Here is a 17,661-nt window from a genome sequence, read left to right as displayed (position 1 = left end):
CACTGAGCATGTGCACAGTCTTAGTCATGCAAAGATGTTTAACTAAGTTACAAGATGGTGACCCCCTGTAGCCAACTTTGAAAGCATAAATTATTTGTTTGATTAGGCTTGTGGTGCAGTAAGTTCATGTTTATATTTAGTATACAAAATACAGCATTTCTAGCCTTATTCTATTTTAGACTTTACATGCCCTTTAAAGGTGAACCACCCCTTTAACATGTGAATGCTGATGAGGGGTTTGGGTGTTGTAGTTAAAAATAGGTTAATATTTGATATAAATACCACAGTAGGAAAGCAAGATAAGGCCAACATCGACCTTCAGTGATTTTTAGTGCACTAGGATATATTAGATATTCAGCATTTTTTTGCCCCAATGGAACTTGCAAGCTGCCTGTATGTTTTTGAAGTGTGGGAGGAAACCCATGCAGAGACGGGGTAACATATACACTACATATACACTCCTTGCAGGCAGTGCCCTGTCTGGAATCGAACATAGGACTCCTGCACTGCATCATGAACCATTGTGCCAGGGAAAAAAAACATTTATTGTGATTTCTGCACAGCAACCCGAGTCAACGTTTTTAATAAAGATTGTACAATTAAATATTTACTGTTAGAAATCACTAATAACTCCATATTTAGCACAGGGATATTCAGGCCAGCAGCTTGGCTAGATGCACAGACAGTAACAGACACTTTGCTTCTGCAGAAGTTGCTGTGGTTCATCCCAGTTATACATTATGCAGCAGAAATAATGCTGGGATCAGTTAGAGGCACATTTATCAAGGGTCGAATTTCGAAATAAAACGCCAATAAACTGCCAGAAATTCAAAATTCGACTAATCAAAATTTATTGATAAAATCGATTATTTTAAGCTCAAACTAATTTAAACGACCTGGAAACTCGTAATTCGATTCGAATTATAAAAATTCAATTTGAATTTAAAAAACGTCATTCTTCTCCGAAAAAAACTCGAATGTCAGGAAGGCTACAAGCATCAGCAAATTGATCCCTGGAACTCTCCCATTGACTTATACAGTAATGTGGCTGCTTTTAGGTGGCGAATAGTGAAATTTGAGTTCTTAAAGGGCCATAGTATGATTAATTTTGAGTTTGGATAAATCACAATTCGAAATTTGAGAGTTTTGACCAAAAAAAATCTAAGAATTCAAATTTTTACTTCGACCCTTAATAAATCTGCCCTTAGTGTATCTCTGTAGTGACTAATAGATTATATATGATCAGACATCACTCAATCATCTCTGTTTAATATAGCCTGGTACATACATCTCTCCATTCCTCCTGCAACGTGACCCTGTAACCCTCCCGATGATAAAACAGCCCATACAATTGCATGTGGCATTTTCATCATGAAGAAATGAAATGTGGGAAAATTGTACCTGGATGGGGGTGACAGATAATGAGATACAAAAGAGGCTGCTCTTCCTTGATGGCTGGGAGTGGGAGTTGTAGTTCATTAATAGCAGGGGAGAGATTTACTAAAGGGCAAAGTGTCCGTCACTAGATAAAATTCGCCAGAAATCTCATCCGCAGGGACATTGCCAATTTACTAACAGGCGTAGAGGACAATTCGCTAGCGAAAGAGCTCAGAGCATTTTCTTTCAGGCAAACGATCGTTACTCCGCAAATTGACTAAAGTGTGAATTTTCCATAACATCACCTCTTTTACCAGAGTTTCCTTCGCCATCCTAGTTAGGACTACACGGACGTTTTCGGCACGATCCGTCGCGCTGCAACAAAACGTCAGCATCAAGTCGCATGCGACAGAAATAAGGTAATCGATAGAAATGTCGGATGAAGTTGCAGCGTTGATCCGACGCGACACAACTGTCGGATGCAGACGCAGTGAATGTGGGTCTGGGTTGCGGATTGCAGGTGTTGGGTACTGGTCGGGTACAGATTCCAAAAAATGGACCCGCGCAGGACTCTACCCCCAATGACTATCCCTGATCCCCACAGAACTGGAACCTACAGCCTGAGGACACCAGATCAATTGACACAGACCCTCTAATATATACATGTTCCTAGGCTGCACACTGGGTGTATCTGAATAAAACACAGTCAGTGCAGCCCTTCTATATGTATTCTGTACTTGTTTATGGTTACCTTTAAGCTGACCATAGACGCAAAGATCCGATCGTATGAATCATGGTACGATCGGACTTTCCCATCTCCCGACCCGCCACTAACCATTCAGATCAAATAAAGTAGTTAAAGAACAGATCAGCCAATGTTCTGCCCCTGACAGCAATCGTACGTTAGTTATGTCAAAGTTCAGTCTCCCACTCAAAATCGTACAATCAGCAATACACGCAGAGATATTATTGGCAGCCGACAAAAATTTTCTAATCTGTCCGATCGACCAAACGACTGATCTCCACCGGACTAAAAATGTCGGGATTCTCCACACATGGTCAGATCGTTGCGTCTATGGCCAACTTTATTCAACATTTATCCTCTGACTGTTGCTGGACTATAACTCCCAGTGACCCCCTTCCCAACACCCTCTGGAGGGCCACAGGTTAGAGATTACAAATAAATCTTATAGGGAGTAAGAAAAAGCATTCAGAAGTCATTGTGTTGCTATACAAGAGCCCCCACGGGTATATCTGGCTCCCAGTGCAAGGAATATATAACATAAGGGGATGAACATCCTATAAATACATGTACAAGTAATGAAAGGGTAGCAGTTAAAAGTCCAAATTGGTCAGATCTATCTTGAAGCAAACGTAGGGATAATAATCTTGGCTGCTCAGCTGCAAACCAGGAATATCCATACCAATCTGTGGGGGGAAAAAAGACAAAGTGTTAAATGCTATGCAGGTATGGGGATCTGTTATCCAGAAAGCTCAGAATTACCTGAAGGGCGCCTCCTGTAGCCTCCATTTTATCCAAATAATTTGAAAAAAGTGTAAATGATTTCCTTTTCCTGTGTACAGGTATGGGACCTGGGATTATCCGGATAATAGATCTTTCCGTAGTTTAGATCTTCATACCTTAAGTCTACTAGAAACTTATTTAGACATTCAATAAACCCAATAGGCTGGTTTTGCTTCCAATAAGGATTAATTATATCTCAGTTGGGATCAAGTACAAGGTACTGTTTTATTATTACACAGAAAAAGGAGATCATTTTAATAATTTGGGTTACCTGCAAAAAAGTGGGCACCCTGCAGAATGAGGGGAGGATTTTCAGGTGCGGGTATAGATGCGGGTCTCATCTAAATTTCTTATCTTATGTTATTTTGCCTATATTTTACTCCTTTTAAAGTTTTACAAAACTTGTTTTTGTCCCAGCCCACTTTTGATGATGTCATTTCCGGTTTGCAGCAACATCATTTCCTGTTTGATGATGGTCAGCGGGTTGCGGGACAGGTTGCGGATAAGGCAGTTGCGGGTCCGGGTCAGGTAGCGGATCAAATTCGGTAAATAAGCAGGTTGCGGTTCGGGTCGCAGGACTCTAATTTGGAGTATTTTGATAAAATGGAGTCTTTGGGAGATAGCCTTTCCATAATTTGGAACTTTATAGATATTGGGTTTCCAGATAACAGATCTCATACCTGTATTTATAAAACAGTACCTTGTACTGGATCCACACCAAGATATAATTAATCCTTAGTGGAGGCAAAACCAGCCCATTGGGCTTATTTAATGTTTAAATGATTTGCAATATGAAGATCCAAATTACGAAAAGATCCTTTATCCGTGAAACTCTGGGTCTCGAGTTCTGGATATCAGGTCCCATACTCGTATAACTTAGGGGTTGCTGTTTACTCCTAGTTCATATGTTGGAACCTATTAGATTTCCCAAAAAATGAATGACTCCATGGTCAATGATTTTGGTGATCTGAGAACTATAGGGGCACCATGTGGAGTCTGAACAAGTGCCTGCCTAATGCCTGGATACTGGGGAACATATACAGTATGGTTAAAAATGCCTTCTTTTTTCCCCCCAACTATCCCTATTTAGACAAAAAAACATGTTGTGGTATGTCCTGTTAAAAGTGTGCCTTCCCCAATTACTTCCATTCTCCTCCAATATGTCCACTGGCTGGCCAGTCTTTCTGGGAGACCCGTTGGTGACATATACTAATCTGATTCAACTGAAGGTGTTAAGGTGGCCATAGATGTAGAGATCATCGCCAATGGAGCGGATCTCTCCCCAATATGCCCACATTGAGGTGGGCGATAATGGGCTGATCCGATCGGATCATAATGCATCCAACGGGATTTCTTAATCTGCCCGATCGAGATGGCCAGATATCGATCAGATGGATGGCCCCACACATGGGCCAATAAACAACCAACTCGGTCTGTCCTCAGCTTTTATCGGGCCGTGTATGGGGGCCTTTAGTTAGCCAGCAAACACAGTGCTCTCTTCTATGTTTACAGAGAGTGGTTATGGAGGAAAGTTAAATTGGCCATCCCTACCCAAATTTTAAAGGAATTGTTCAGTATAAATAATAAAAACTGGGTAAATAGACAGGCTGTGCAAAATAAAAAATGTTTTTAATATAGTTAGTTAGCCAAAAATGTAATGTATAAAGGCTGCAGTGGCTGGATGTGTAACATAATAGCCAGAACACTACTTCCTGCTTTTCAGCTCTCTTGGTTTCCACTGATTGGTTACCAGGCAGTAACCAATCAGTGACTTGAGGGGGGCCACATAGGTCATAACTGTTGCTTTTGAATCTGAGCTGAATGCTGAGGATCAATTGCAAACTCACTGAACAGTTATGTCCCATGTGGCCCCCCTTAATGTCACTGACTAACTCAGAGTTAGAGAGCTAAAAAGCAGGAAGTAGTGTTCTGGCTATTATGTTACACATCCAATCCTCCAGCCTTCATACATTACATTTTTGCCTAACTAACTATACTAAAAACATTTTTTATTATCTTTTTACCTAGTTTTTCTTTTTACACTGAGCAGTTCTTTTTAACACAATGCCTGACACTCTGGTAGGGTTGCCACCTGTCCAGTTTTGACCTGGACAGCTCGGTTTTCTGAAGGGCTGCCCAGGTCAAAACTGCTTGCCCGGTTTTCCAAATTAGGATGCCCTATGATTGATATGGTGATCAGCCAATTGAAGATTGCCGCGTCATGGCCCTGCCCCCCTGACATCACTGCTCGCCCCCTACACGTCCATAGTCGCTGGATACCTACATCCTTCATGTTTGCAGCTGCACTTTCATCCAGGTGCCTAAAGATGGCGTTAAGTACATCCCGTAATCTCTTCATAGACTTCTTGTTGGGCTGCAGAACCACTGCCTGGAAGTTCACTGGCAATCCATACCTTCACCACAGAGAAGATAACTTTAGACTCAAGCCAAGTTACTGAACCTTAACCACTCACTTTACACGCCAACAACATGTCTCCATCTGAATGTATAAACTATAACACAGTGGGGGTCATTTATCAACACTGGGCAAATTTGCCCATGGGCAGTAACCCATGGCAACCAATCAGATTGCTGCATTCATTGTTTTACTTACAGCTGGTTTTAAAAAGCTACTCACTGATTGGTTGCTATAGGGTAACTGCCCATGGGCAAATTTGCATGAGCCCCAGTGTAGTCATGATGATGAACTGACCCCATCCCATATTGCACTCTAGGGTTGATCTCATAAAATGCAGAACAGTTTTTGGGTGGGAATTTGTGGTGTTTTTTGGACTTATTGCTCTTTTTTTGTATGTGTGTTTGCGGGTTTGCCTGCAATTTACTCAGGGCACAACATTGTCATCAATAATATTAAAGGGGTTGTTCACCTTTGAGTTAACTGTTAGTAGGATATAGAGAGTGATATTCTGACACAATTTGCTATTTATTATTTGTGTTTTTTGAGTTATTTAGCTTTTTATTCAGCAGCTCTCCAGTTTGCAATGTCGGTAATCTGGTTGCCCGGGTCCAAATTACCCTAGCAACCATGCATTGATTTGAATGAGAAGGATCATTAATAGGGGAGGATCAGAATAGAAAGATGAGTAATAAAAAGTAGCAATAACAATACATTTGTAGCTTTACAGAGCATTTGTTTTTAGACAGGGTCAGTGACCCCCTTTTGAAAGCTGGAAAGAGTCAGGAGAAGAAGGCAAATAATTCATAAACTATTAAAAATAAATAATGAAGATCAATTGAAAAGTTGAATTGGCCGTTCTATAACATAATAAAAGTTAAACCTGAAGGTGAACCACCCCTTTAAGATAACAGAAAATATTTTTTGTTTTGATCAATCAGCCCATAAACGTTATGATTCATAAGGTTTCTTTCAGCAGAACCATAACAGTGTTCCTAGAAGAATGTGATTGGTTCTTACCTAAGGACGGACTCCACAAATACTCGCAGGGCTTTGATATGGATCCAGGCAATGAAAGCTTCGCTGAAATTCACTTTCAACCAGCGCAGCAAGGGACCCTGAAAGATATTTATTCCTTAAATTCAGATACACTTTCCTGCACAGAAACATCATTTTCACTTCATTATCCTGAAGAACTCAAAAGCCAGCGACGGGGCAGTATTGCCCGAATGCCTCTTCTATGGCAGTTACACTGGCTCATTTATATACATTGGGCAAGTTTGCAAGTGGGCAGTGTCCCATAGCAACCAATCAGTGATTTGTAGGTAAATCAATGAAAACAAACATTTGATTGGTTGCTACGGGTTTCTGCCCAAATGCAAATCTGCCCAGAGTTAATAAAGGACATCTGCTTGTGAGATAAATAGGCAAGAAGCCATTCAGACCAGTGGCGGAACTACTGGGGGAGCAGGGGGTGCGAGCGGGCCAGGGCCCTCAACCCCTCAGGGCCCCCCGGCAGCCCGCGCGCCATTGAAAATGTGGGCCGTACGGAGGGGGGCGGGGCCCGGCTGCGCGTCACGCACCAGGGCCCGCCCCCCTCTAGAATCGCTACTGATTCAGACCAATGCAGATGCCATGGCATGTCAGCCATTTAGTCAGTTACATTTTAAGAAAATTAAACTTCCAGACTTTGGATACAAAATGACATTAAGGAGAATTAAATTTGTTTTCACAAAATATCCTTTATCATTATTTCTAAGAGGTCATTTACAGTACAGTATGCAGTGTGCAAAGTACAAAAATGGTCAAAATTGGTCCACGGTCTAAGGTTTTCTGGTGGGTCCCTGGCATGGCTGCCACCAGGGGGGCACAGGGGGTACAACTGTGCCGGGCCCGGGCCTGAAGGGGGCCCAGCTGTTCTGCAGTTTTCTATATAGCCGGGTCTCCCTTGCGTGATGCGCCGCGGAACTGCCGAAGTGTCGAAGACCCGAAGCTGAAAAAGGACCAGAAGCCTCGAAAAGACCAGAAGTTGAAACCCTGAAGCTGCGAAAAGACTCAAAGTTGAAACCCTGAAGCCACGAAAAGACCCGATGGCACGAAAGGAGCTGAAGCTGAATACCCAAAATCGCAAAAAGACCTGAAGCCGTGAAAAGACCCAAAGTTGGAACTCTGAAGCCGCGAAAAGACCCGAAGCCACGAAAAGACCCGAAGTTGAAACCCTGAAGCCGCGAAAAGACCCGAAGCCACGAAAGGAGCTGAATCTGAAGACCCGAAGCCGCAAAAAGACCCGAAATTGAAACCCTGAAGCCGCTAAAAGACCCGAAGTTGAAACCCTGAAGCCGCGAAAAGACCCAAAGCCACGAAAGGAGCTGAATCTGAAGACCTGAAGCTGCAAAAAGACCACGTAAGGTGCCGAAGAAGTTGAAGAAGAACCTAAGGTAAGTTCAACTGAACACCAATGTTGTTGTTTTTTTAAATTTCCTTAAACCCCTGGCCACCAATGTTGTTTTTAAAATATTCTATGGGGCCCCTGACCACAAATGTTTCTTTTTTAAACTTTTATGGGGAACCCTGGCCGCCAATGGGTTTTTTTTTCAATTTATAGGGGGCCCTGGCCACCAATTAATTGTTTGAACTTGTCCGGGGGCCCTGACCACCAATGTTTTTTTAATAACTTTTATGGGGGCCCTGGCGCCAATGGTTTTTTTTAACTTATAGCAGTACCCTGACCACAAATGTTTTTTTAAAAACTTTTATGGGGACCCTGGCCACCAATATATTTTTAAAAACCTTTATGGGGGGCCCTGACGCCAATGGGTTTTTTTAACTTATGGGGGGCCCTGACCATGTATGGACTTTTTACTGTGGTGTGGGTGGGATCTGGGGTGGGGCTTGGCGGCCGGGCTGGGGTGGGTGGGGACCAGGGGGCCCGGGCCCCGTGATTTCCAATGGCGGCGAATTTGCGCTAACGTTAATCACTTCGCCCGTTAGGGAATCTGCCCCACTGAGTCTAGATAAGGTAATGAATGTCAAAAACTTTATTTGTAATGACTTACATATTGCTGTTTTTTATCAGCCGCCAGTTTAACAATTTCATCTTTTTCTGACTGAAGTTCCTTTTCATTAAAGAGAAATTCCCGAACGATGAATCTGAAAAAAGACAATACGTGGTTCTTTAACTGTCAGGAAATCATGAGAAACGTCCGGCACGAAACATGAGATTCAACTTTGCCTTTAACCCTATTAAGACCAGCAGCAACGGCAACCCTGGTACCACCAATTCATTTCAATACAAGATTGAAGTGTTGATATGCTGTTGTCTTTCGGTAACTTCCTTGGCAATAACATAGAATCTACGGTGCTGTTAAGGAAATCGTTTAAGAGAAGTTCAACTTGATTTAACAGTTTGACTTATAAATGGTCAAATTCTTGAAATTCTTAAAATTTTTCTGAATTTTTCATGTTGACGTTTGTAATTGTGATTATCAATGATAAATTTCCTCTAGTGTAGACCTGGAAGAAATTTTGTGGCATTGGGGGGAGGGGGGGGGGGTAGAATTTTGCAACATAATTGAAAAAAGCATTGAAAATGCTCTACCCATCAAACATTTACCCAACTCTATACAGATTTTGATTATATCCGCCAGACTAAGTAGTAGTGGGTCGTCTACATAAGATGACTGAAGAAACGATTTCATCAACAGCAACTACGTTTGCATACGATGAGGAAGATGTCGGAAGGATCTTAAGTAAAATTGATGCTGTGGACTTTACGTCTGCCAAACCATCACCTACAAGGGATATCACCAAAGAACTGTTTAACCTACAGCGCAAAGAACTGCACACCAGCTTACATGCCAGCTCTCTAGCAGAGTATATTAAATCTAAGAGAATACCCCGTGGATTACGGCTGGATATCAAACCTAATCTCTGCACTGAAGATCAGCATCTACAGCAGCGCTGGCAGGAAATCTGCAACAAATGTAGCCAGGATCTAATGCTACTAACGGTGGAAACACTTACCGATAAGCTACAAAGTATCAGAGTAGCTGTTAACAACACCCGTGAAGAACTGATACAGGAGAAAGGAAAACCGCAAGCGGAACAGTCCTTTAAAGCGCAGGAGGAAGCGCTATTGAAACTGCGAGAGGCGATCACGGAAAGAAAGAGTTCAAAGTTTGAACGCGACGCAAAAGATTACCAGGAAGGCCGTGTGTACACGTGGCGTGAGGAGCGGAAGAAACAGCGTACCCATCGCACACAAAACGCTGAGTTCCAGACGCAGTCAGATCCTGCCCATGTACCAGTAGATGAATACAGACGCTACAGAGACCGGCCTAGACGATTTTACAGTCGCTCACAGAACCGTTCATACAGACCCCGCACATACAGCCCTTCTAGCAGTGAGGATTTCTCAAGCTCCACAACACAGTCAACGCCTTTTTTAGGAGCAGCAGCCGCTACTCAACCGACTACAAGCGACGCAAGGACAGTACTCGTCAGGGATCAATACCCAAAGAGAAACCGCAAGAAGACGAGGTAAACAACCTTGTGGTAAACCTCTCCTCTTACATTATCAGCCCGGTTGAATTGACTGTTTTGAATAAGGGGTTGGGTTTTGTACCGACTTATGAATCTGAATTTGCAAACTGGGATATTTCATTTCAAAAGTTTTTAAGAGATATGAAACTTAAAACTCATTTTGCATCAGTTACAGATAACAGGGATTTTACTACACCTGATAAAATGTGTCTGTTCAAGAATAAAAGTACCTTTATTACAGATAACAATAATGAGTCATTGCAAGCCTTTGAGAAAATAGTCACACATGAAGTTAAACAACTGTGGGACAAAAAAACTGATGATTCAAGGAAAAAAAACCTTACGTTTAAAGAAAAAATGGCATTGCAAAACCTTAGGTCCAATGACTCAATTGTTATAAGGAAAGCCGATAAAGGAGGGGGAACTGTTATTATGGATAAAAATAAGTATATGGCAGAGGCAACTATACAGCTTACTACTCCAGGGCACTATGAAAAAATTAGTGGGGACCCTATAAAAAAGATCATGAAAGAAATTGAAATATTGGTAACACAAGCACAAGAAAATGGGGTTATACCTAATCATGTAAAATAATTTCTTATTAGAGAACATCCCCGCACCCCAGTACTTTACCTGCTCCCTAAAATCCACAAATCCCTCTCCAACCCCCCAGGGAGGCCAATTGTATCGGGAATTGGGTCAGTGTTGGAACCACTGGCAAAATTTGTAGATGGTTTTCTACAACCTTGTGTCATGAATATTAACACATGTCTTAAAGACACTACGGATTTACTACGCAGACTAGGGGAAATAAAGGAACTTAAACCTAATGTATTATTATGCAGTATTGACATCCAAAGTCTGTATACCTCCATTCCCCAAGATGAAGGAATTCACTATGTAGAGGATGCTCTACTTGACACAAACCTTCCACACCAATTAATATATTTTTTGGTGGACTGTCTCAATATCGTTTTGAAAAAAAACAATTTCCGGTTCGCAGGTGAATTTTATTGGCAGAAGCAGGGGACATCAATGGGTGCGGCGGTCGCTCCTTCATTCGCCAATATTTTTGTCCACAGGTTAGAAAAACAACTGTTTCTGAGTGAACCATATATCCAACACATAGTTTGCTATTATAGGTTTGTGGACGATATATTGGTGATCTGGGATGGGCCCCTATCCGGGTTTGAAGACATGGTACGAACCGCAAATCAAGCCCATCCTACGATTAAATTCACCACAGAAATAGGGGCCCAGAAAATTTATTTTTTGGACGTCACCATAACAATTGAGAATGGGCTAATGAATACAAACCTGTACCGGAAAAGCACTGATAAAAACAATATTCTGCATGCCTCTAGCTATCATACACCCAATGTAATCAGGGCCATTCCGAAAGGCCAATTTATTAGAGCACGGAGAATCTCCACACAAGAAAAAGACTACACATTGGCATCTAATACCCTAAAAGAGAGATTTATTAAAAGAGGGTACAAACCCAAATTAATAGATACATGTGCCAAGGAGGTTCAAGAGATGCCCAGAGAAAATCTACTTACCTACAAGACTAAAAATGAACAAAAATGCCTTCCCTTTGTGAGCCAGTTCAATAAAAATAGCAAAGATATTGAACGCATAGTCCATAGATATTGGCCTATATTATTACAAGACAAATGCCTTAGAAATGTGCTAATAAAACCTCCACTGTTTAGTTATACTAAAGGGAAAAGCCTGCGGGACATCCTGTGTCAGTCTGAGGTTAACCCTGTCAAAAAAGGTGCACAAAGATTCCTGGGTAAACCACAGATGGGTACATTTGCATGTCTTAACTGCATTTGCTGCTCTTCTATAATTAAAGGGGAGACATTACACCACCCCACACAGGGTACCCCAATAAAAGTTAGACACTTTGCCACATGTGATACAAGTAATGTTGTCTATTTACTTAAATGTCCCTGTGGAATGGGATATGTAGGACAGACTGGGAGATCGATTAAAACAAGGATCAAAGAACATAGAGGCAGTATACGGAACTTTAAAAAGGGAACATCGACAGATACAACAGTCGCAAGGCACTTTAATCTAGCAAACCATAATCTTACCCAATTAAAGTGGACAGTGCTAGAAACAATTCAACCACTACAAAGAGGAGGTGATATACAGAAATTCAGACTACAGCGAGAAGCTTTTTGGATAAAAAAACTAGATACACTGCAACCTAAAGGGCTAAATGATAGCTGGAGCATAAAATGTTTTCTTGGATAAAAAGTTGTTTTCCCTAATAGGTGTGACTAACACTTTATTTTCTTCCTCTACAGATAAAGTTATTTTTGGGTACCCAATATATACAAGCAAGAAATAGTGAATACTATACGTAGAATCCAGATAAGGATTGTGGGTAAGACTAAGGTTATCTTACTTTATCAAGTTTCTGTGGTAGGCCTAAATAGGGGGCAGTTCCATTTGTTTGTTTGCCTTTTTAGGCTTTTTGCAGCTATACGATGAACTTTTGAAACATTTTGCAACACTACTATGGACATTGAAACTATGTTAATATCAGTATGTGTACCATTGTGGATATGCACCAACTACACCTGTACTAGATGAACACTTATGCTAATTGTGATAATTAACCCGCCTACCTAGGTGATGACTTCACTTCCTTGCTACACTATAAATGTATGCACTTTGTATGCCTGTATATAACACTTGATAAAGGGCTGCTTAGCCCGAAACATGTTGTGAATAAAAGCACTTTGCAGCAAGCTCTGCGTGTTGGCTGACTTCCTGAGTGAACCGTTTGAAACTTCCAACTCTATATTTACTGCACCACTACGCTATAGCCTTTTGTATTTCTGATGTTCCTTCATCTCCAGGAGTCATGTGCTCACATCACAGGTCACATTTCTCAAGTAGAAAGTGAATATTTATTTTACAAAGTCCTGTTTTCTGATACTTTGGAGAGGCTCAAGTGTCCATCATTTCATAGACTCCAGCAGGGAGAGACAGTATTTCATAACTATGCCCTGCAAGACAGAAGGTTTTAGCAACCATGCCTGGAGGCTGCTGCAGGTCCCTAAGATGAAATAACCCACCTTACAGACTGGATGCAAATATCATTTGTAGAGTCTCTATGGCATCTGCGAAGGACCTAGAAAAGGCTTACACCACCCTCTTCTGGCAAGAGTTATGTTATCTTGTATTTCAGATGGTTTAATGTAATGTTTATCCTGATCAGTCCTACTAGCAGAAACATTAGATACTGTAGCTTCAAGTAAGGATTGGATGGATTTTTAGTGAAGAAATACAGCGCTTTTGGAAATAGTTCTTAGCTCTTAAGGTGGCCATAGATGTAACAATTACAATCTTTGCTGGAAAACATCTTTCCAGGAAAGATTGCTAATTTCAATACACACGTGTAGAGCTAAATTGTCAGATATACATATAGAAACAATAGAATTCTACCTGTATCAAGGGTCAGCCCACCGGTGCTGCTAACTCAGGGCCCCTGAGCCCCGACCCTGCTCCGGAACTCGGCCACAGTCATCTTCAGCATGTCCACCCTCCCCGCAGCATGCGTATGCATTCGCGTACCTGTTTTTGAAGTGACCGGGCCGGAGACGAGATTGGGGCAGCATGGGCAGGGAGCAGGTCTGGGCCGGCAGGGCCTAAGAGAGCCGGGGCACCCCGCCAGCCCAGTCCGACCCCGCCTGTATCTGCTGATTCATTTTCTGGCCAGCCAGATCGACGAGCCGACCGTTATCCAAGCCATCTGCCGATATCAGTCGACTCGTCTCCCACCATGCACGCACCGAATATCGAACAAAAATTTTTTCGAACTACATTATCAGTGTCTATTGCCACTTTTAGGGACCGATCTGATTCTGATCCTGAAGGAAATTTTCCCCCCTCTGAGGTTACAGATGGGGAATCAACTTCTGGAACAACTACAAGTTATGCAGGTTTTATATAGACATAAAAGATTGAACTCAGTGGACAAGTGTATTTTTTCAACATATGCAAACAGAATGTTTATACCCACAGATGCAAGATTGTGGTGTCCACTGGTCTGATTATTTATTGTTTCCTTTAATTAATCAAACTTGTAATCCCTTACTTGTTTTCCCGGGCCTTGGCTTTAAAGTCATCAATTACTTTTCTAAATAAAGTCACAGTGTAGAGGCCTCCTTCTGCATCCTCGGCAATCAGTCTGCAAAGAGAAAGCAAAGCACATCAGATAATAAGGCAGTGCTCTATCACCTAGTAGTCTCTCAGTTTCATGCTATCAAAATGGTGGGAACCCACCTACAATTGGCAGCACCAATGGGAAGGAAAGCTGGAGTAGCTCCAGCTCATACATATAAAAAAGAACTAGAAAATTGCCATCTATGACAAATGGGCAGTCGTAAGAACCACAGTTTTGAGACCTCCAAAAGCCTTTGCCTGCAGTCTGCTCTACTTCAGTAGGCAGCGAGTCCCAAAACATGGCCAGGAATATTAATTCTTTAATGAAATTACAAAATGTCTCTGGCATCTGTAGGAGGGTAAAGGTTTTGCTAACCTTTAGGTTCTTTGGTTTCATTTTTCCTATGTGAACGTATTCTGTTGGCAGTTCAGTAACTGGCTGGGTCCTTTTTCCCATAGGGGAGGGGGAGTAGTTCTCCAGAGGTTATAAAAAGGGATGTTGCCATGTGTTCTGTCTCTGTTAGGGTTGCCACCTTTATTAAAAAAATTTTACCAGCCAGTGGGGGACGGGCACCAAAGGGGGCGGAGCAACATCGCACAGCGCTGGAAAAAAGGTAAGTTATTTTCGAATTGGGAGCAGGCCAGGGGCTTTTTTTAAAGGGAATTTCAAATTACCGGCAATTGCATTGCTGGTAAATTTGCAATACCGACCCCGGCCTAACCCTGAGGAAGTGTCGTTCACTTAGACACGAAACGCGTAGGTTTGTACAGCGCACCCACTGAGAATGTAACTCCACAATGTGTGTAACACTAAAGCCGGATTGATATTAAAACAGTGGTATTCCCTCCGTTGAATGGCCAGCGCTGCTAGCGAGGAATTATTTGCGTGAAGACTGGTGTATATGGGGCTAATACCCGAAGTCTCGCGATAGCTGCGACCAGGAAGGGATCGCTGAACGCCGAGGTGAGCTCCGCCATAACCGCTTCTCCAATCGAATAATTTTATTAAAAATATATCTGAATTCTAGGCCATAAAGTATGACTGAAAAGTTGCCTTGACCCTGTGGATACAGTTAAAGTCTCCACTAAATCACCACTTTTCCCCCTACCCCAAAATAGCAAGTTCTTTTTATAATTAACATTAGTTTTTTCAAAAAAAACAATGTAACTTACTTGGTCGAACGTGGAACCACCATATCAGATAGCGATTCATACGTTTTTTGCCATGCACCATAATTTGACCTTTAAGGAAAATGGAGTTGTTACTTTTACAGTTCAGCAGAAATGCGGATGAGTGAGTGGGTTCACATTAGAACAGTGCAGCAATTAATGGTCCCTGATTTTGCTGCCAATCCCATTTACAAATTGTTGCAGTGTAGCACATAGGCCATAGGTAGGACAGTCCTACTTTATATGAATAAAGAAGCCCCACAAAGTATGTTTCCCCCAGAGCTTGGAAAAGTCGATTCTGTTGCACACACCTATATTTATACTGTACATCAGTTAGTCACAGGTACACACATTTAAAGACAGATTTGGAAATATCTTTAATGTTAAATCCATGGTGAAAGCTATCCATAACTTACTTTGGAACAACCACAAGAAGTGTGACCAGATATTCTGAGTCCAGGACAAAGTCTTCTTTATTCACTATATCAGCTAAGGTTCTCGTCAAGAGGTTGCCCCTGTAGAGCAAATGCAGAGCTAAGTGATGCAAATAAATCAGTAGAGAAACAAGGACAGGCTTATTGGAGGCCTCATAGATGTTGAAGATCTCTCCTTTCCACTGTCCCACTTTCTACTTTGTCCCCAAATGCAGGACTTAGAAGATAGAAGCAGCCCTAAAGACCCCAGTAACAATTACCTACAGGGGTCTTCTGGTAGCAACATCATCCAGTATTAAGTATATTACATGAATAATAGTAAGTTAGGGGAAATCAGAGGAAGGGCAAAGTGATGTGGGTTTCTTCCATGTTCTCTGTGTCCTCCTTTACTTCAAAGCAATAGAGGTGGGTTATTTTGTTCCTGATCATAATGTGTGTAAATGTGATAGGGACCTTAGATTGTAAGCTCCATGGATCTGATGTGACTGATGAAAAATCTCTATAATGCAGGTTACTAGTAATAAGGAAAAGTAATGCGGAAACAGCAGTAGCATGTTACTCATAATACACAGTATATGACAGTACTAAGTACCTAATCTCTTACAGACCAAACGTTCAAGAGGATACTTGGCATAATCGGCAACATTTGGGTCCCTAGACTGATGGTATTACATAGTGTCCAATCCCCAGTCAATCTCTTCAGTCACCTTCTAGGCCACTGAAAAACCTAATTTTAGCATAACTGGCACCAACATTATTATTATTATTATTAACATGTATTTATATAGCGCCAACATATTGCGTAGCACTGTAACATTGGCTTATCATTTTCACTGGGTACTCTTCTATGGCCTAGGCTTTACTGTACCTTTATTTTCCATAATCGAAATCCCTATCCTAGGCATGAATCCCCAAAACTGACTATGGTTAATTCCCTGTCTAATATATACATAACTAATGGGCATTTAAGGCAGCCTCACTCCCTACTCCACTCTCTATGAGAGTGATATAGTGATGCCTATCTTGCTGCTGCCCTACATGCAGGGAAATTATTAGACTTAGTAGACTACCCTTCAACACTCATGAATCACATGTAATTGGGTGAAGCCCCCCAAACCCAACCTGTAATTGGAAACTGCCTTTAAAAGCACATGACAAGTAGTATGCCCTAGTTTAGGTGCTTCTCCTCCAACTGACTATGCCATGTGTGGGTCACAATCCCATAACCTATACAGCACAATACATTGGTTACACGAACATTGAATTTAATTGGATTATACAAAAAAGTCACTCACATAAATTGCTATACATACACAGTTTTCCTCTCCAGGCTTTGCAGGTTCCCTTTAATGTTATTGTAAGCGGAAGATCTGGATTTTAGATCTGTGTCTATCTGAGACATTTGCTGAAAAGAAACAAATATTGATAGTGATTTAGAACAAGAAATGCATTTAACATAATGAATAACAAGATACCAATCAGGGACCTTTAGTCTAAATACTTCTCACCTTGTTCCCTGTTGAACTGATGGAATCCGGGACTTAAAGTCCCTGTACTTTACCTGTGGGTCAGTGTCTAGAAACAGAGGCATTTCAAGTCCCAGGATTTATCACTTCAACAATGAACATGGCGAGGGTAAGCGAAAAATAACAGGGTGGAAAAATGGTCCCTGTGAGTGTGAATGTAAAAACAAGCACATTGTGAAATCTGCTGCCTCTTATTTACCTTGATTAATACTTCCATTATGTTCTTCAGTGACTGCTTGATGGGATACTTAGCCATGTCCCACTCAAAGCGAGCTAAGTAGCTGATCAGGTCCACTGTAGGTAGAAGAAGAAATGCTGAGCCCAAAGCTAGGTCCAATAATGGGGCTACAAGAACCATGTGCAGCCTTTTGGGCATCACTGGTCTATACTCACTCATATGCCCAGTATCCTGATGCCCAATCGGCCTTTCAAAGACCCAATAAAAAGTCTTTGGGAGCTAACAGCAACTCCTCTGGAGTTTGA

The 17,661-nt window shown here is 41.7% G+C and overlaps 1 protein-coding gene across 1 annotated transcript in view; it reads right to left on the bottom strand.

Moving 5' to 3' along the window:
* Positions 1-2,697: 2,697 nt before the first annotated feature.
* The window catches only part of atp6v1c2.S (ATPase, H+ transporting, lysosomal 42kDa, V1 subunit C2 S homeolog), a 33,233-nt gene continuing 18,269 nt past the window's right edge, over positions 2,698-17,661 (bottom strand). Inside the window, exons 5-13 of the mRNA XM_018265941.2 lie at positions 17,378-17,472; positions 16,966-17,057; positions 15,635-15,733; positions 15,222-15,290; positions 13,981-14,073; positions 8,375-8,468; positions 6,339-6,436; positions 5,187-5,316; positions 2,698-2,805 (exon numbers count right to left, since the gene is read on the bottom strand). Coding sequence (XP_018121430.1) covers positions 2,713-2,805; positions 5,187-5,316; positions 6,339-6,436; positions 8,375-8,468; positions 13,981-14,073; positions 15,222-15,290; positions 15,635-15,733; positions 16,966-17,057; positions 17,378-17,472 — 863 coding nt within the window. The 3' untranslated portion in view covers positions 2,698-2,712. The remainder of the gene's footprint in view (positions 2,806-5,186; positions 5,317-6,338; positions 6,437-8,374; positions 8,469-13,980; positions 14,074-15,221; positions 15,291-15,634; positions 15,734-16,965; positions 17,058-17,377; positions 17,473-17,661) is intronic.

Source organism: Xenopus laevis, chromosome 5S, assembly GCF_017654675.1.
Source record: "Xenopus laevis strain J_2021 chromosome 5S, Xenopus_laevis_v10.1, whole genome shotgun sequence".
NCBI lineage: Eukaryota > Metazoa > Chordata > Amphibia > Anura > Pipidae > Xenopus > Xenopus laevis.
Note: the sequence above shows the minus strand (reverse complement) of the source record. Positions and strands in the feature narration are given on the sequence as shown.